Genomic DNA, 21,831 nt, shown 5'->3' on the forward strand with positions numbered 1-21,831 from the left:
GTGATCTTTCAGGGTGTGCATTACTCGAGTATTATCATAACCTAGTAGCTCTCAAGAACACTATTTTTCTTGAGATAGTGTTGTAACAGTTTATAAGAGATGTAATAAACTGTTATTTGATTCAACTATTCTTACTTTACTTTCTTGATATCGAATTATTTGATAATTGTATCCAATCCCCTTAAACAATTATCATTTACTGGGTAACAAGTGGTATCAGAGCGGTCTAATTAACTGCTAATTAGAAAAGATCATGATGTCAGGAAGTACATATGAAAGTATGAAGATTCCAATCTTAAAAAAGGCTGACTACTTCACATGGAGAGTAAAGGTGCTCATGTTTCTTGAAGCCATTGATGATGCTTATATTGATATAATAAATCATGGACCACCTTATCCTCAAAAGGTTGTGGCCATGACACCAACAGTTCCTGAGCACTATATAAGGAAGAAAAAATCTGAATGGTCAGATCCTGAGAAATCTGTAATGCTTTAGGATGCTAAGGTCAGGAATTTTCTTCACAACAGTTTGGACAATATCATGTCAAATAGGGTGATTCCTTGCAAGACTGCCAATTATATATGGGATGCATTGGAAACTCAATGTCATGGAACACTGACAATCTCGAAGAATAGAAGGGTTGTTCTTGTGCAAAAGTATGAACAGTTTGATGCTAAGCCTGATAAAACAATCATTCACATTTATGACAGATTTATGACACTGTTGAATGATATGTCATTAGTTAGAAATGAATATGACATGGAAGATTCCAACACCAAGTTTCTAAGGGATCTTCCTAAGGAATGGGATACACAGACATCCATTATCAGACATAAGTATAATCTTGATTTACTATCACTGGATAAAGTCTATGGGATGCTGAAAACCCATGATTTGGAGATCCAACAAAGAAAGAGCAGGAAGGGTCAGAAAATGAAAGTTGTTTCTCTAAATGTTGAAATTAACAAAGGTAAGGAAAGGGTCAGTGGAAATTGAAGAAGAAATATGGTTGGGGTATGGGATATCGATAAATCATCAGATCCCGGCACAAATATTGATGATGATTCTAAGATTGAACTGGATGATCCTCAAGTTGTTTAAATGGCTGCAATGTTGGTGAAAGGTTTCAGGAGAATGATATTTGGAAAGCCACAGTGAAAAGGTGGTTTAGGTGAGAAGTACTCTGGTGATGGAAAAGGGAAATTCAGAATGAATGAAGGTCGGTATTCAAAAGAAAGGAAGTTTGACAAGGCTAAGGTGACTTGCTACAACTATAATGAAAGGGGACATCAGTTACTGAATGTCCTTACTATACTGGAAAAGCACTGTTCACCTCAGATAAAATAAAGACTGGATGGACACGTCAGGACCTGACAGTGATGATGAATGCTATGTACTAATGATAACTCATGGAGAGGATGCGCCTTCCACTGATAAGATACAAATGACTATTTTTCCTATAGATAGTGATAACTTGTTCGAGTTAAAAAGTTTCTTACATTTTCTGCATGTTAACTTTAAGAATAAGTCAATTGAAAATGATAATTTAATTGATGAGAATAAAGAGCTTAAAAAGAGAAATGATCACTTAGAAGCTGAGCTTATATGTAGGCATGAAAATGAAAAGGCATGTAATAAGGCTATACATAATGAAGTTCAGATGCACATTAAATATGCCATGCTAGAGGAAGTGTTAGAAAAGGAAAGAGAAGTTTTTAAGACTTGGATGACATTAGGAAGAAAGGTTCACAACTTTATAAATGACAAAAACTGGAAAGAGTGTTTAGGTTATAATAAATACACTGATACAAATGTTAATAAGATTATCACCAACACTACACCAATTAAGTTTTTCAGTACTAATGAGAATGGAGTCAAGTCAATCTATGAAGTAGGATCTAACTCTCGAATTCCTGATAAAAAGAAAGTTAAATTTAGAGTTAAGGAAAATAAAGGCAAAAATATAGGTCTTCTCTCTAAAAGTCAACTAGAAAAAATTGTGAAGTAACTGCTAGGCCTCACAAATCTAGTGTAAAAAGAGGTAGAAATGGGAAACTGTATAAACAAAGCAACTAGTTACAAATATATTCCTGATGCTCCTAGGAAAGCTTGTTTAATTGTGGTAATACTAATCACATTGCTATTGATTGCAGGAAAAGTAAAAAGAAAGCTACTGTTAATCCTGAATCAAATACTAGTGGTAGATCAATATTTTACAAACCATAGAATCCTTGTTTACACTGTGGTAGTAATATAGTCTGTATCACAATAATTATGACCCTTTGTTCAAGTTCAATAAAATTGTTATTTCTGCTAAAACTACCAAATTAAATGATCATGCATCTTATATAATTAAAACTGACAGGACAAATCGTGATGGATCAAATTTCGATGGAGCAATTCCTGATGGAGCAAATCCAATGGTCAAAATCCTGTCAGAAAGTCTCCTACTGCACATAAATATAAGATGTCAAAAAGGACCCAACAAGTGTAGGTTCTTAAAAATCCTAATTATTTCCATATTTCTTGTAACACTCCCAAATCCGGGGTCGGGGATCTGGGTTGTCACGAGTTCCATTTCCCTTAACAACACTTAATCTAAATAAACAACCATTTACTACGTACTGTGACCCCACAATATACACACACACCACAAGTTATAGTCTCAGAGATGAATAATAACACAAGTCATTATTCCACAATTATAAGTCGTTATACCTCAAAAAAATTTCTGAATAAATTTACATATTCTTTACCATTATTACAGTTCATAAATATACATAAGTCTGGTACATCAACAGTTGAAAACCTAGCCTATTGGTAGTTCCTACCTCAGCTACAGCGGCATCAACGCCTACAGGAAACTGCGGAACATTTCCTATCCGCTCGCGAATTGGGAGCTTGGTCCTATTCATCTTGTCTAGCTGTTATTGTGTGATGAAAGAATAAAGCAAGGGTGAGCACCAAGCCCACCGAAATAACATGTATAATAATTAACAATATATGAGCATCTTCATAGTACTCATAAAAGTCTTGGTCAAGCAGAAATGAACCAAGTTTGATATCTTAACGCGACCAAGTCGCAAAATATTCAGTATATATGTATATATACTTTTCGAAATCTTGGAAGTCCTCTTCCATGCAAAATATAAACAGAGTTCCAGTTCATAACTGTATAAAAAATATTATTGCAAGGTGATCTCATATATCTAACCTTGTCTCAATGTTTTTCTGAAAATCTTTGTCATGCATAAGATAATCATATACTAGATATAAGTTGAAAAGATGAAGTTACAAGATTCTCCAATATACTTATATATTTTCCAAATACTACTTGAACTACCACCGTTCAAGTTATAATCAGTTTCAAAAGTTCACCACATAGATGAGACTACAGGATAAGACTTCAATAGAATTAATCTTTAAAATATCATTCAAAAGAAATGAAGTTACGAGATACTTCATTAAGTCCTGATATATTTACACCTATATATATATATCTCATACTTTCCTTGAAAACCTCTGTTATGAACATTATAAATAGAGTTGTAATACCCAATGAATTTGGAAAGAAGAAAACCTTGGCATAAACCCGATATCTTGTTGATCAGGCAAAGATACCCATTAAGTAACCTTTTTCTACTAGTAGATGGATGAATTCCTCGCCGGTCATCACCCTGGCCGCATTAGGACCTCGCGCTAGACCGTTACCCGGCCACTCACGCGTTGATAGATTGTCACCCAGCCTCTTACACCTTGATAGACCATACCCCGACCTGTCACTTATACCGAGTAAATTAGATGGACTTACTTCCCGAACGTTGGGCAAGTAATCAAATTGTTTTCTCAAAACAGCAACCTCGTTACGAATATAAAATACACCATAGAGCTGGATCCCTCAGATTTTTGAGCGAGTATTCAAGTCCCCATCGAAAGGAAGATCTTAAATTATCTATATACAATAGGGGTAATAGATCGGGAGATTTTACTCACTAGATCATTTTTGAAATCATTTTGAAGACTCGAAAATATTTTTACTCTCTAATAGATCGATCTAGCCTTTAAAATCATTTTGAAGACTCGAAAATATTTTTGAAAGTGTTTGGAATAAGGATGATTTGATAGAATAAATCAATTCCAAGATAATCACAGAATATCTGAATATTATGCTATAAATAATATTCAAATAATGAATAGTTTTTATCAAAGCAAATGAAGTAAAAGTTTTGAAAGTAACTTAATGAAAATATTTAAGGTAAGAATGATTGACGATATCAATCATTTCTCGAATACTTGGAGAATAACGAAACATTATTCTTTAAGAAAATAATGAATATTATTTAATAAAATAAACGGAGTCGTAAGTCCTCGAATGAAAATTCAAACTAATATTCACTTATAATTTAAAACTATCGAATAAACATTATTTGATTAATAGTTTTGAAAATATATATATATATATATATATATGTATATAATATACTTGGGAACATCTCCTCCCGGTTTAGAAAAATGTTAACCTTTGGGTCCCCTATACTAAGGGTATACACAAATAATGCCTATCTCTAGCATAAGTATTATGCAGTTTATAAACAATTGAATCGATAACAAGATATCAAGATTACGAAACAGGCATGCATATATATCATATCAACTTGCTCCAATATATCGCAAGATTTGCTAATAACAATCATGCACTTATCACAAGATAATGCATATACATATATACATCACAACAACAACTATACGGGTAGAAAACTTGCCTGAGTGTTCTGGGGGTAGACTTAAGCTTAGAGTGGGTCCGGTAACCTATGAACAACAACATAAGCCATAATTAAACCACGGTCGCTTAAGAAACTAGAATTTATCCACTTAGAACCTAACGCTCACTTTTGCGCTTAACGATTTACATTAGTCGCTCGAGTACCCTCGGCTCCACCATTTTTATAAAATTAAGAATAGTAACGTTCAAGGGTCAGAAATAAGTAAAGAAGTTCTTAACGATGATTCAAGCTAAGAAGTTATTACGACAAGGATGCAAACATTTCGTGGCATATGTGATTGATAGGAGTTAGGAGCCAGCGAAACTTGAAGATATTCCAGTAGTGAATGAATTTCCAGACGTGTTTCCCGACGAGTTACCAGGACTTCCTCCAGATAGAGAAATTGAGTTTGCAATTGACTTAGCACCTGGAACGGAACCAGTATCCAAGGCCCCGTATAGAATGGCGCCCGTTGAGATGAAAGAGCTAGCGAAGCAATTGCAAGAGCTGTTAGAGAAAGGAGTAATCAGACCCAGTGTGTCCCCGTGGGGTGCACCAGTATTATTTGTTAAGAAGAAAGATGGAAGCATGAGACTGTGCATTGACTATAGGGAACTCAACAAGCTTACAATCAAGAACAAGTATCCGTTACCCAGAATTGATGATTTGTTTGATCAAGTGAAGGGAGCCAAGTACTTCTCCAAGATTGATTTAAGATCGGGATATCATCAACTGAAGATTAAGCCAGAAGATATACCGAAGACAGCTTTCAGAACAAGGTATGGACATTACGAATTTTTAGTGATGTCTTTTGGATTGACCAATGCCCCGGCAGTGTTTATGGACCTGATGAATAGAATTTTCAAGGAGCATCTGGACAAGTTCGTTATTGTGTTTATAGACGATATTTTAATTTATTCAACAACGGAAGAGGATCATGCGGAACATTTAAGAACAGCTTCGGAGATTTTAAGGAAAAAGAAATTATACTAAATTCTCGAAGTGTGAGTTTTGGTTACAGGAGGTTCAGTTCTTAGGACACATAGTTAGTAACGAAGGGATCAAAGTGGACCCAGCAAAGATTGAGGCAATTACAAATTGGGAAAGACCGAGAACACCCACCGAGGTAAGAAGTTTCTTGGGATTAGCCGGATATTATCGTCGATTCGTTCAAAAATTTTCAAAAATTGCAACACCATTGACAAAACTTACACGGAAGAGTGAAAAGTTTTTATGGAATGACAAGTGCGAAGAAAATTTTCAAAAACTAAAGCAACGATTAATCACCGCACCCCTTTTTGTCACTTCCAGACGATCAAGGGAATTTCGGAATTTATAGCGATGCTTCTCAGAAAGGACTAGGATGTGTTATAATGCAACACGATAAGGCGATTGCGTATGCGTCAAGGCAATTGAAACCACATGAACAGAAATATCCTACTCATGATTTTGAGCTAGCAGCCATAGTTTTCGCTTTGAAAATTTGGAGACATTATCTGTATGGAGAAAAGTGTGAGATTTACACAGATCACAAAAGTTTGAAATATATATTCACACAAAAGGAACTTAATATGAGGCAAAGGAGATGGTTAGAATTGATCAAGGATTACGACTGCTCGATTAATTATCATCCCGGTAAAGCGAACGTTGTAGCAGATGCGTTAAGTCGAAAGGAAAAGTTAAATGTGTTATCAGTACCTCAAGAGATATATAAGGAATATCAGAAATTGGAATTGGAGATTAAAGTTTGCAGGCCTAATGAAGTAAAAGTGTACTGTATGACTTTTCAGCCGGAGTTTCTAGAGAAAATAAAGAAGTGTCTGGAAGATGTAATGGATCAAGATATAAATCGTTTGGTAGGTGAGGAATTGTGCACGCAGAAGGACGATCAAGGTATTCTTAGGTTTTCTTCTAGAATTTGGATTCCACCGGTGACGGAGCTGAAGAATGAAATTTTACAGGAAGCACATAATTCAAGATATTCCATCCATCCAGGGAGTACCAAAATGTACAGAGATTTAAAGGAAAGTTATTGGTGGCCAGATATGAAGAGGGAAATTACAGAATGGGTTAGCAGATGTTATACATGTCAGAGAGTTAAAGCCGAACATCAAATACCAAGTGGATTGCTACAACCATCGGAAATTCCAGAGTGGAAGTGGGAACATATTGCCATGGACTTCATAGTTGGATTACCAAGGACAAGGGCTAATCATGATTCCATTTGGGTTATTGTGGATAGACTTACCAAGTCAGCTCATTTTCTGCCTATAAATGAAAGATTTTCGCTCGACAAGTTGGTCCATATGTACCTAAAGGAAATTGTAGTTCGTCATGGAGTTCCTGTGTCTATCGTATCTGATCGAGATCCAAGATTTAATCCAAGATTTAATTCAAGATTTTGGAAAAGTTTTCAAGAATGTTTGGGAACGAGATTGAATATAAGTACGGTTTATCACCCCCAGACGGACGGCCAAAGTGAAAGAACGATTCAAACAATCAAGGACATGTTACGTGTTTGTGCTATTGATTTCAAAGGAAGTTGGGACGAGCATTTACCTCTCGTAGAGTTTGCTTATAACAACAGTTATCACGCCAGTATTGGGATGCCACCCTACGAAGCCCTTTATGGACGCAAATGTAGATCTCCAGTATATTGGGACGAGGTAGGAGAACGTAAAATACTTGGACCTGAATTGGTATAGCAGACAAAGGAAGTTGTTGAAGTAATCCAGAAAAGATTGATAGCAGCACAAGTCCGTCAAAGGAAATATGTAGGCCATTCAAGGAAAGACACGGAACTCGAAGAAGGAAGCTTGGTATTACTGAAAGTATCACCGTGGAAGGGACTAACGAGGTTTGGAAAGAAAGGAAAGCTGAGCCCAAGATATGTCGGACCTTTTGAGATTCTAAAGCACGTTGGCAAAGTAGCTTACGAATTGGCGTTACCTCCGCACATGGAGCACATTCACAATGTTTTTCACGTATCAATGCTTAAGAAATATAATCCAGACTCCAGGCATGTAATAGAATATGAGCCAATAGAGCTTCAGGCAGATTTGTCATATGTAGAGAGTCCGATAGAAATTTTAGAGAAAAGAGAAAAGGTATTGAGAAATAAAGTGGTGAAGCTAGTAAGAGTGTTATGGAGAAACCCAAAGATTGAAGAGTCAACCTGGGAGTTGGAAAGTGATATGAGAGAAAAGTACCCTCATTTGTTTTCTTAGGAGATTCTGAGGACAGAATCCTTTTTAGGGGGGAAGGATGTAATATCCGGGATATATTGTGTAATTATTTTTGCTAATAAATAATTAATATATGTGTTCAGTATCTATTCTGTGAACTAATTATTAAGTGTTAAATGCGTTTGGATGTTTAAAAATATGATTAATTGAGTATTTTAATTTTTATATGTCCAAAATAAAATATAGATAATTGTCATATCATCCTAATTATTTTTATGTTGATTTATGGATTTATAAGGATCATATGAAATTTATAAAATCTTTTTCCGGGTATTTAAAATCTATTTTATAAAAAACGGGAACCAACCGACGTTATCCATTGTTACGTTTTTGGAACCCGAAACTGTTCCGAGAACTCCTTCCTAACCTAATTGTAATATTCCGAGCATATTCCATGTTTCGACTTTTTCGATCTGGTGTACGGTTTGTCCTGCGCGGGTCCCGGCACAACATTTTCGATATAATGTTTGTTTCGATAAATCAATAAAACTCATATTTTCGATAAACGAGAGCTTTTTATTAAACTATCCCAATTATCACCTCGTAGTACGTGTAACCAGGCGCTGAGACCAAGACCGCAGTACAAATTGTACTGATCTGGATAACTGTCCCGAAAACCGATACCGTTTGGATCAGTTTTTACAAATAAACGTACCGTTTTATATCCGAAATGATCCAACGGGATACTAATTTTCCGTAATTATAAATAGCCTTTTCCCGTATATTATTTCGTATCAAAATCATTTGTAGACAGTTAATTATATAATTTTCCAGAGAAAAACCCTATATTCATATAATCTTCCAAGAATCAAACAGCAAAATGAAGGTGTTATTGATCTCTGTTTTCAAATCTCGAGTACTAAATCCAAAGGTCTTAAGGTGTTCTATCAGATTCTGTGTTCCAAATCACTGCAAAAATCAAGGTTTATATTCTGAATAATTATTTATTTTCGAAATAATTTTATTAAAAATATGAATTTTTGTTCGGATGATTGTTTGTATGATTTGATGCTTGCATGTTGTAGAGCTTGTTTTCCTGATGACTTTCATATGTCATACGTCTAATTTGGAGTTCAATAACATGTTCAAAATTGAGTTTAATTTTCGAATTTTGAAATTAGGGTTTATAATCCGTATGAATGTTTTCAATTGAAATTGGAGGCTTTTTGATTTAGGGGTTATTAACTGTTGATTGATAGTGGATTATGTTCCTTATGAAATTTGCAATCGATTGGTATATAGTTCTGTTGTGCATATGTTGTGTACTTGATGATTTTATAAACAAAACATCTAAGTAGATTTTACTTAGTGAAATTATGTAGCACTCGACGGATAAGAATTATAGTCCCGACGGATAACTCATTATAGTCCCGACGGATGATTAACTTATTATCCATCGAGTGAGTAGCTTATGTAATAATAAGTTTGTAGCACATTTATGTATGCACCTTTGTATAGAATCTGTAGTAGCATATAAGTCATGTTGACTTTAACTAGATATGCAGAATAGGTTGATTAATTGTACATAAATGATGTCTTGTAATTCTGCATAAGTGAAATAGAGTCAAGTGCCAAAATAGCTACCGACGGATGATTAACAAAGCCATCGACGGATAATCAAATGACTATCAACGGGTATTTAATATAGCAGTCGATGGATGATCAATTAAACCATCAACGGATGTTCTGAAAGTCGACGGATGATCATATGAAGAATTCAAACAGCAGTTGAACAGTGAAAGCTGACACACAGCCGTCGAGATGTATACAAACACACTGTGGAAGCCCATTAACTGGGTAATAGAGGACGAAAAGCAGCAAAGCTTAAGACTGATAGTTTTTATATTTTTTCAGTCTTTTTGACTTTGTAATCTTGGTATTATATAAACCAAGAGTGTAGCAAATAGAAAAATAACTGAGATAGCTGAGAAACACAAAAACAGAGAAATCTTTTTAAGCAGAATCATTAGCATTCCTGTATTCTCAGTAGTTCCATTTGTAAGCTGCTGTGAGCATTCCTGCACACAGAGTCCTCTCGATATATTATATATATCTCTGATGGAATTGTTTAAATCCACCAGAAAGTTTTTAAAGACTCTTGTTTTTAATTACTTATGTTTTGATTCAATTAAGTTTCTATTCCGCATTGTGCTAATCAAAACATTATATCTATATTCGAGTTGAACATTTTTATTTCGAGAAAAAGGTTCAAGAATTCCATTCAACCCCCCTTCTGTAATTCTTGCTATATTGTTAAGGGAATAATAATTGGTATCAGAACAAGCTCTTAATCTACAAAGAGTTTAAAGATCAAAACAATTCAGCAAGATGAACAAGAAAGATGTTGGAGTCAAGATTCCTTTTCTTGATAAAGATAATTACCATCATTGGAAGGTAAAGATGCATCTTCATATGCTTTCTCAAGATGAGGCCTATGTGGACTGCATAGAAAGAGGCCCTCATGTTCCAATGAGAGCTGCAACAGGAAACGAGCCATCTGTTTTAAAGCCAAGGCACGAATGGTCTGACCCTGATATTGAACAAGTCAGGATGGATAAAAAGGCCATGAACATTCTGTTCAATGGAGTTGATGCAGACATGTTTGATAATATTATCAACTGCAAAACTGCCAAGGAAGTTTGGGACACAATACAGATAATTTGTGATGGCACTGAGCAAGTAAGAGAAAATAAAATGCAGCTTCTGATTCAGCAATATGAGCATTTTAACAATGAAGAAAGTGAGTCACTCACTGACATTTTTAGTAGATTCCAAAAACTACTAAATGCTCTTAAGTTGCATGGAAGAGTCTATCAGACTAAAGACTCCAATCTGAAATTTCTCAGATCTCTTCCAAAGGAATGGAAACCAATGACAGTCTCATTGAGAAACTCACAAGATTATAAGGAGTTTATTTTGGAGAGACTGTATGGCATTCTGAAGACCTATGAGCTTGAGATAGAGCAGGATGAAAGAATGGAGAGAGGAAAGAAGAAAGGAGGATCCATTGCACTAGTTGCTGATTTGGAAAAGGAGAAGGAAGTGAAGATGGAAGCTGTAGAATCAACTTCAAAGGTCTGTGAGAATAAGGGTAAGGGGCTAGCTGCAGAAAGTGATGATTCATTGAGCCAAGATGTCATGGAGGACATTGATGAGCACCTAGCATTTCTTTCTAGAAGATTTGCCAAGCTCAAGTTCAAAAAGAACTTTGGAGCAGCCAAGCCAAATAGAAACATGGTGGATAAGTCAAAATTCAAATGTTTCAAATGTGGCTTGGCAGGGCATTTTGCAAATGAGTGTAGAAAGTCAGATTCCAGTAAGAAAAGGTTTGAGTCTGTGGATTATAAGAAAAAATACTTTGATCTAATCAAACAAAAGGAAAGGGCTTTTATTACACAAGAGAATGACTGGGCAGCAGATGGTTTGGATGAAGACGAAGATGTCAGCTATGTCAATCTAGCCCTAATGGCCAAGTCTGATGAAACAGAGACAAGTTCCTCAAGCAATCAGGTAATCACTACAAACCTTGCACATTTATCTAAAGCTGAGCGTAATGATGCCATAAATGACATGTCTACAGAATTGTATCATTTGCGTGTTACACTTAAGTCTCTCACTAAAGAAAATGCTAAAATCAAAGAAAACAACTTGTTTTTAAGTGAGAGGAATAATGTGCTTGAGTCTCAGTTTGTTGAGTTTGAGAAACTAAAAATTGAGTGTAAGATTGCCAAGGAGGAATTAACTGAGTCCTTGAAAAAGGAAGAAATTTTGAAGAAGCAGCTCGAGCGTGAACAAGAGGTGATTAAAGCTTGGAAAACATCCAGGAATGTTCATGCTCAAATCACCAAAGTTCAAGGAATTGAGTCTTTTTGTGATGAAGCCTGGAAAAAGAATAAAGAGAAATTAGAACCTATTTTGGTAGATGGGTTGTTAACAGATGTAGACTCGACGGATGATGAGGACTATCCGTCGGATAACAAAAAGTGTTACCCGTCAAATGATGAAAATCCTCATCCGTCGGCTGTAAGCAAACCCATTAGCAAAGCCAAATTAATCAAGCTAAATGAAAAGTATAGGTCTGTTTCCAAGAACTTTGTTTCAGGAGAGTCAAGTCAAGCTAAGAAAGGGAAAAAGGCTAATGTTGGTCACATGACTGTCAAACAGTTAAGTGACAGACTTGAGAAAATTGAGGTAAAAACAGAGACTAAAAGGAAAAACAATAGGAATGGTAAAGTAGGGATTAACAAACATAATAACTATACACCTGATAAATATGCTCCTAGAAAAATCTGTGTCAAGTGTGGTAGTGTAAATCATCTGTCTGTTAATTGCAAATCTGCCATTCCTACTCCCATGTCTGTTCAGTCTCAATTTCCCAACATAAATGCCATGCCTCCCATGCCTGTTAATGCTATGCCTACACAGAATATGAATGCACAGTTTGCTAATATGCCATTTGCACCTAATACATATTATGCTGCATACAATATGCCTCAAATGCCATTTAGCATGCCTTACTGGAATAACATGTTTGCACCAAGCATGTCATTTCCCGTTAGCCATAATATGCATGATAATTCTGTTGCATTAAATGGTTTCAAAGGCCCAACCCAAATGACTAAGGAAGAATCTGAAATCCCTAAGTCAAATGAGTTAAGACCTAAGAAACAGAAGAAGAAAGCTAACAAGGTAGGACCCAAGGAAACTTGGGTACCAAAATCAACTTGATTTGATTTTGATGTGTGCAGGGAATGTAATAACCCCAATTTTTGGAATTTTTGAAACCCTTATGAATAGTGTTTTTGCTGATTATGCTGAATAAGAAAACTTTTCATGCCACACTTTGTAGAGGTTCTTTTATTGATATTCTGAGATCTTATTACTACTCTATATGGTATATAAGTGTATGTAAAGATCGTCAGAATCCAAATTCGAACACTTTGATTTTTCCGGAAAATCCACCAGATACAGAAAGAATTGAGTATAAGGTAACATGATTAAAAGGATTTTAATTCAAGGATTATAAGAGAGGATCATAAAAGGAATATAATGTATTGAGAAAGGTTAAGGGAACCCAAGTAATAAGATCCCGGGTATGATCCCTCAAACGATAAACGAGAACGAAAGTTAAGCGAACCGTATAACAGAGCAGCGGTCATTAGCCAAGTAATTAGGAGCTAATCAAAGAGGTTAGTGATGATGATGTCACCACACCAACAAGAAGAGGACAAGTGTGGGAAGATGACATAGGAAAATGACATAAGCATGACCAAAGGGAAGGAAGTGTTGGTTGATTATAAACCACACAAAATTTACCATGGTTAAAAGGTAATTTAGCAAAACAAAAGGCAAAACAACCAACAAAACAATTCATAACAGGAAAACACAAAGTTGACCATTTCCAACAAGAAGCTCTCGGCCTTTATCCATTTCAAAGGAAGAAAAAACTCAAATCCAAGTTCCAAGCTTTGTTAATTAGTGAGGTAATTATCTAAGGTTCCTTGTACATAGATATAGATATCCTATAAGTCTAAGCTTCAAATTCCTTCACAATATCTTCCTAAAATTCATGGAAGAAGAGAGTGAATAGTGTTTTTCAAGAACTTGAAATTTAATCTTGTGTTTTTGATTAGATTAAGCTTTGGTAAGGACTTTCAAGGGTGATTCCAAGCTCCTTAGTTACTTTTACTCACCAAGGAAGGTATAATCTCATACCCTAGCCCTACTTTTGTATATTTAGAGTTTTTATGCTTGGTTTAGTTCTTGGGAAGTATGATTCATGTATATTTAGAGTTGGGTTGGATTTATAATGAGTTTGGAGTTGTAAATCTTGATTATTGGTTAATAAACTTAAGTATAACTTTAGTTCATGTTTAGGGGTAGTATAAATTGGTAAATCTTGAGATGTTGGGACTGTTGTAATGAAGTATGGATGGAGTTTGGTTGTATTGGTGGTTATGGGTTGATTTGTGGTTGATTGTGGATTGATTTGGAGTTGTACAAATTTGGTAATCGCGTAAACATAGCCATCGTAATGCCCGATTTACTTTAGACTGCTTTTGTTCTTAACATCAGGACCCATGAAATCACTGTTAGGTTTTGACCATTGCCATGATTAGATAGTTCATGTTACGAGCTTCGTTTTGATATGTGGTTCGCTTGAATCCGATGTACGGTTTAGGAGAAACGACCGTTTTAAGTAACGGCGTTTTGCGACCGAACCCTTACCCCTCGCCTTACTTTAAAACCTTGGTTAAGGACCTTAAATGACTAATTGGAGTATAAAGAAATTATGTACAGTGTATTAGGCAGTTGGTAGGGTACTTGCGAAAGAATCGCCTTAAAACCCTTAATGGTTAATTTATTAAAAATGGTAGAGCCGAAGGTACTCGAGCGACTTAAGTGAATCGTTAAGCGCAAAAGCGAACGTTAGGGTCTAATTGGTTAAAGTATAGATTCATAAGTGACTTTGGTTTAATTCCAACTTATATGTTGTTTATAGGTTACCAGACTCATCCCAAGCCTTTTATCACCCCCAGTCGCTCAGGCAAGTTTTCTACCCGTTATAATGTTGTTGTGATGTAAATATATGTATATGCATTATCTTGTGATAAGTGCATGAATGTTATTAGCAAATCTTGCGATATATTGGAGCATGCTGATATGGTATATATGCATGTCTATTTCATAATCTTGATATCTAATTATTGATTCAATTGCTTATAAGTTGCATAATACCTATGCTAGTAATAAGCAGTTGTTGCGTATACCCTTAGTATAGGGGACCCAAAGGTGAACATATTTCTAAACCGGGAGTCGATGTTCCCGAGTATAATATATATATATACTTTTATATATATATATAGATATAGTTTTCAAAACTATTAATCGAATAAGGTTTATTCGATAACTTTATTTTATTTAATGAATATTATTTTGAATATTCATTCGAGGACTTATGACTCCGTTTAGTTTATTTAATGAATATTATTTTGAATATTCATTCGAGGACTTAAGACTCCGTTTATTTTATTTAATGAATATTATTTTGAATATTCATTTGAGGACTTAAGACTCCGTTTATTTTATTTAATGAATATTATTTTGAATATTCATTCGAGGACTTAAGACTCCGTTTATTTTATTTAATGAATATTATTCTGAATATTCATTTGAGGACTTATAACTCCGCTTATTTATTACATAATATTCTTTATTATATTAAAGAATAATGTTTCGATAATCAAACTTATTTTCGATTATTCAAATAAAGATCGTACTTTCGTATAAGTATATCTTTGGTTATTTATTATTCATTTCAAGTATGAGTTTTAAAACTTCTACTTCAATTATTTTTATAAAGATTATTCTTTATGGGAATATTATTTAAATAATAATATTCAGATATTTTCTAACATATCGGGACTGATTTATTTTATTAAATCAGCGTTACTCTAAACATTCTTTAAAATGTTTTCGAGTCTTCAAAATGATTTTAAAAGTTAGGGCGGATCCCAAAACTCATTTTTATATTTAAGATCCTCCTTTCGAAGGGGATTTAAATACTCGCTCAAAACCCGAGAGATTCGGCTCAAGGTTGCTGTTTTGATAAAAGAGTTTTTGATTACTTACCCAACACTCGGGAAGTAAAATTCTTAGAACAAGTTAATCCATTAACAGGCACCGCTGGGAAATATCGGTGAGTTTTCCTTTCCAACTAGATACGACTTCTTGGTGGAGCCGTATCAACAAGTTTCTACTTGGCGAAAGGGGGGACAAACTTTACGTTTCAGAGTCATGGATTTCATCTGAACTAGGAGTGGCGTAAGTGGTCGAGTGGCGCCGGCCCAGCCTTATTATATTGGCCCAAATGGCCTAGAAGTTCCGCTAAGACGGTCCATTCCTTAGGAGTCCAGTGTTCGGTTGACAAGTAAATCTGACATATTCTCCTCTACATGTAGAAAATGGTGGGGTTGCACTACTGCAACTGATCATCGTAAGTGGTCTTCCTGGCGCGGCAAACTCCCGTAATGAGTTCATCATCTAGTTTGGATATTTCTACAACACTACCCGGAGCATTCGATCGAAAGGCTACGGATGGGTGATTGCTGAAGCATTGACAGGGTCAAACAGTTATAATGATGTTTCCCTCAAATGAAGTATCTCATAACTTCATTTCTTTTAAACAACATTTCAAAGATTGAATCTATTCAAGTCTTATCTTGTAGTCTCATCTATGTGATGAACTTTCGAAACTGTTTATACCTTGAACGGTGGTGGTTCAAGTAGTATTCAGAAAAGATATAAGTATATTGGAGTATCTTGTAACTTCATCTTTTTAACTTATATCCAGTTAATGATTATCTTATATATGACAAAGATTTTCAGAAAAACGTTGAGACAAGGTTAGATATATGAGATCACCTTGCAATGAAATTTTTATACAATTATAAACTGGAACTCTGTGTATATTATACATGTCAGAGGATTTCAAAGATTGTGAAAAGTATATATGTATATATATACTGAATATTTTGCGACTTGGTCACGTTAAGATATCAACTTGGTTCATTTCTTCTTGACCAAGACTTTCATGAGTACTATGAGAATGACCATATATTGTTAATTATTATACATATTATTTCGGTGGGCTTGTTGCTCACCCTTGCTTTCTTCTTTCATCACATAATAACAGATAGAAAAGATGAACAGGACCAAGCTTCCAATTCGCAAGCGGTTAGGAAACGTTCCGCAGTTTTCTGGAAGCGTTGATGTCGCCGTAGCTGAGGTAGGAACTACCAATAGGCTAGGCTTTCAACTATTGATGAACCAGACTTATGTATATTATGAATTGTAATAATGGCAAAGAATATGTAAATTATTCAGAAACCCTTTTGAGGTGAAATGGTTTATAATTGTGGAGTAAAATGACTTGTGTTATTTTTGGTATTCATCTCTGAGACTATAACTTGTGGTCTGTGTGTGTATATTGTGGGGTCACAGTACGCAGCAGTTGGTTGATTGTTAAGGTTAAGTATTATTAAGGGAAATGGAACTCGTGACAACCCGAATCCTCGACCCCGGATTTGGGGGTGTTATAGGGAAACAAAAGGAATCTTTGGTACTTGGATAGTGGTTGTTCAAGACACATGACTGGTGATTCTACCCTGCTCACAGAGTTTAAGGAGAGAGCTGGCCCAAGTATAACTTTTGGAGATGACAGCAAGGGTTATACTGAGGGATATGGCTTGATTTCAAAGGACAATGTCATCATTGAAGAGGTTGCCTTAGTGGATGGTCTCAAACATAATCTGTTGAGTATCAGCCAGCTTTGTGATAAAGGCAACTCAGTAACCTTCAACAAAGAAGCCTGTGTTGTGACTAATAATCAAAACAACAAAGTGGTTCTCACTGGTGTGAGAAGAGGAAATGTGTACCTAGCTGACTTCAACTCAACTAAAGCAGAATCTGTAACTTGTCTTCTCAGTAAAGCAAGTAAAGATGAAAGTTGGCTATGGCACAAGAAGCTATCCCATTTAAACTTCAAGACCATGAATGAGCTGGTAAAGAAAGAACTAGTAAGAGGCATTCCTCTAGTGGAGTTTACAAAGGATGGACTGTGTGATGCCTGCCAAAAAGGGAAGCAGATCAAAGCATCATTCAGGAAGAAACTTGATTCAACAATTGAAGAGCCTCTGTAATTGCTTCACATGGATTTGTTTGGACCAGTCAATATATTGTCAATTTCAAAGAAAAGATTTTGCCAAGTAATTGTAGATGATTTCTCAAAGTTCTCTTGGACATATTTCCTAAAGTCTAAAGATGAGGCTAGTGAAATCATCATCAATCACATAAGGCAAGTTAACAATCATCCTGATTTCAAAGTAAGAAGAATCAGGAGTGACAATGGAACTGAGTTCAAGAACTATGTCATGAGAGCATTTTGTGAGGAAAATGGAATCTTACATGAGTTCTCAGCAGCAAGGACTCCACAATAGAATGGAGTAGTGGACAGGAAGAACAGACCACTTATTGAAGCTGCAAGGACAATGCTTGAAGAATCAAAATTACCAACATAATTTTGGGCTGAAGCTGTAAACACTGCATGCTACACTCAGAACATCTCTCTGATTAATCAAGCAAGATGCATGACTTTTTATCAATTGTTCAAGAACAAGAAGCCAACTCTAAACTTTCTTCATGTCTTTGCCTGTAAATGCTATATTCTGAGAAATCAAACTGATCAAAATGGGAAGTTTGATGCTAAAGTAGATGAAGGAATTTTTGTTGGATATGTTGTTGGTAAAGCATATAGAGTCTACAATCTAAGAACCAACATTGTTGTGGAATCTATACATGTTGTGTTTGATGATAAAAAGATTGAAGGACTGAAAGATGGAGATTACCATGAGAGCCTCAAATTCGACAATATTGAGATGGTCAGTGATGAAAGTGATGATGAGAGTGATCAAAAAACAGTGTCTAAGGATAATGCAGACAAATCTACCACCAATGAAGCATAAAACTCAACATCCGTCGAGTTGCATAATGCTTCATCCGTCGGAAGGCAATCTGTGTTATCCGTCGGAAGACAACCTGCCTCATCCGTTGGTACTCAAAATTCACCATCCGTCGGGTTATCAAAAGGAGCAGGAAGTCAAGGTAGATCACCCATAGAAAATACCCCTTTCTCAAATTAAAGATCCACAAACTCAGGGGGAGTTTCTAGCAATCAAAACTCAATCACACATCAAGACAACATTGAGGTCTCTTCATCTAGAGCTAATCTACCTCAACCAAGGAAATGGACAAAAGATCACCCCTTTGAACTAATTATTGGTGATGTTTCTTCTAGAGTTCAAACAAGGAGAGCAACTCAGGAAGAATGTCTATACAACAGCTTTCTGTCAAAGGAAGAACCAAAGAAGGTAGAAGAAGCTTTGTTAGATCCTAATTGGATTTTAGCTATGCAGGAGGAGCTAAACCAATTTGAAAGGAATAAAGTATGGAAGCTGGTACCCAAGCCTAAAAGAAAGAATCCAATAGACACCAAATGGGTATTCAGAAACAAGATGGATGAAAATGGCATAGTAGTAAGGAACAAAGCCAGATTGGTTGCTAAAGGCTATTGCCAACAAGAAGGAATAGATTTTGATGAAACATTTGCTCATGTTGCAAGACTTGAAGCCATCAGAATCTTCTTAGCCTATGCAGCCCATGCCAATTTCAAGGACTATCAAATGGATATCAAAAGTGCCTTTCTGAATGGAGATTTGGAGGAAGAAGTGTATGTTAGTCAACCTCCTGGCTTTGAAGATCCAAATTTTCCAGAGTATGTCTATTATCTACTAAAAGCACTTTATGGACTGAAGCAAACACCTAGAGCCTGGTATAACACTTTATCAAAGTTCTTTTTGGAAAATCACTTCACAAGAGGTACTGAAGATAAAACTTTATTTTTCAGAAATGTTAATGGCTCTAGCATACTTGTTCAAATTTATGTAGATGATATTATTTTTGACTCTACAGATGAGAAACTTTGTAAAAAGTTTGCCAAACTGATGCAAAGTAAGTATGAAATGAGTATGATAGGAGAAATAACTTACTTTATTGGTTTACAAGTTAAACAAGTTAGTGATGGAATATTCATTAGTCAAACTAAATATATTTTTGATCTTTTAAAGAAGTTTGATCTAATGGATTGCACATCTGCAAAAACTCCCATGGCCACTGCAACTAAGCTTGAATTAAACACTACTGAAAAGTCTGTGGATATTTCAAGCTATAGAGGCATGGTTGGCTCACTTCTGTACTTAACAGCTAGTAGGCCAGATATAATGTTTGCTACATGCTTATGTGCTAGATTTCAGGCTGATCCTAGAGAATCTCACTTGATAACTATTAAGAGAATTTTCAGATATCTCAAGGGAACACCAAAACTTGGCATTTGGTACCCTAGAGATTCTGGTTTTGATCTAACTGGTTATTCAGATGCAGATTATGCAGGTTGTAGAATTGACAGAAAGAGCACAACAGGAACCTGTTAATTTCTAGGAAACAAGCTTGTGTCCTGATTCAGTAAAAAGCAAAATTCAGTTTCTACTTCTATAGCTGAAGCTGAATATATTGCTGCTGGCAGTTGCTGTGCACATATTTTATGGATGAAAAATCAATTGCTAGACTATGGTTTGCAAGTTGAGAGAATTCCTATTTTCTGTGATAACACAAGTACAATTGCCATCACTGAAAATCCAGTGCAACATTCAAGAACAAAGCATATAGACATCAAGTACCATTTCATAAGGGAACATGTAATGAATGGTACTGTAGAGTTACATTTTGTTCCAAGTGAGAAGCAACTTGCAGATATCTTTACCAAGCCACTGGATGAATCCACCTTTTCAAGGTTGGTAAGTGAGTTAGGTATGCTTAATTACTCTTGAATTTATCTGAGTTATTTTGCAAGTTGAAATGTAGCCAGAAATTTAGCTGATTTTTAGTCTTGGATGAAATTTTGGCTAAGTCAAAATTTGTATCTCGACGGATGACCATTATCCATCGAGTTGAGTCATCCGTCGATACACTATTTGCAAATAAAAATCAATTACTTTTGTGGAATCTTTTAAAACTCGACGGATAACAGTTTATCCTCATCCGTCGAATTGTCTAAATCTTAACCGTTAATTCCCTGAACATTTTCCATCGAGTATACTTACAGTTTGTAAGCATTACACGAAGGATAATGGGTGGAATTTTTATAGTTTATTTTTAAACGGCTATTTTAGGCAATTTCTATTGGGTAATTTACTTTTCTTTATTATTTTCATCCGTTGTTTTTGAGATAGTATAAAAGCTTATTTCATTCCAATTATTTTCTTTTATCATTCTCAAATTCAACTGCTTTTATTTCATTCTCAAGCAAATATTCTCTTTCTCTTTAAGCTTTCATTCTCTAACAATGGCACCTGTAGTGTCTCAAACTGGGTCCATTTATGAGAAGAACAACTTCACTGCTTTGGTCAATAAGGGTATTCAGCAATCAGAAGACTATCTTAAGATGATGGACTTTGTGAAGAACTGCAAGTTAAGTTATGCCATGCTTGAATCACCCACAATTTTCTGTGAAGTTGTTGAAGAGATGTGGACCACTACAATCTACAACTCTACTGACAAAACCATCACTCTAACTATCAAAGGTAATGAGTTCTGTATCAATAATGATGTGATAAAAGCATGTTTCAAAATTCCTGATGATAATGTAACTTCACCACACAATGACACTGACATTATCAATATGCTTAATTCCATGCATTATGCACTTCCTACTACTAAGCTAAGTGATATTAGAAGATTAGGTCTTAGGAAGGAATGGAGTTTCATGTGTGATGTTGTGACTAAAGTTTTCTCTGGAAAAATCAGTAATTTTTATTCTGTGAACATTTCCATGCTTAACATGCTATACATGCTAGTTACAGATAAATTCTACAATTTCAGTGACCTTGTCTTGTATGAGTTAGGTTTTAAACTAGGTGAGTTAGCCGAAAGGGGAAAGAATGTATATTATGCTAGATTTTTCATGCTATTGGCTAACCATCTTTGTCAAGAGATTGTACTTGAGAACCCAAACAACAAATTGGCTTGTTGGGTTCAAGAGAGAAGAATCATTGCAGATTTGAACAGAGCCAACCATCATAGGGATGTGCCAATGTTCTACTTTCCTGTAATACAGACACGTCAGGTAAGTGAGGTAAGTTCATCCATACCCTCAACTATTCCAATCTCCTCAATTTTTTTGAGTTCAGGAGTAGCTATGGCAACTGTG

At 35.4% G+C, this 21,831-nt stretch overlaps 1 protein-coding gene across 1 annotated transcript; it reads left to right on the plus strand.

The window, feature by feature from the left end:
- Nucleotides 1–280: 280 nt before the first annotated feature.
- Nucleotides 281–997, plus strand: LOC141695627 (uncharacterized). The gene is made up of 2 exons (XM_074499860.1): nucleotides 281–465; nucleotides 553–997. Exons 1-2 carry the CDS (start codon nucleotides 281–283, stop codon nucleotides 995–997), a joined length of 630 nt encoding a protein of 209 aa, XP_074355961.1.
- Nucleotides 998–21,831: the final 20,834 nt, after the last annotated feature.

The sequence above is a fragment of the Apium graveolens genome, chromosome 11, assembly GCF_009905375.1.
Source record: "Apium graveolens cultivar Ventura chromosome 11, ASM990537v1, whole genome shotgun sequence".
Lineage (NCBI taxonomy): Eukaryota > Viridiplantae > Streptophyta > Magnoliopsida > Apiales > Apiaceae > Apium > Apium graveolens.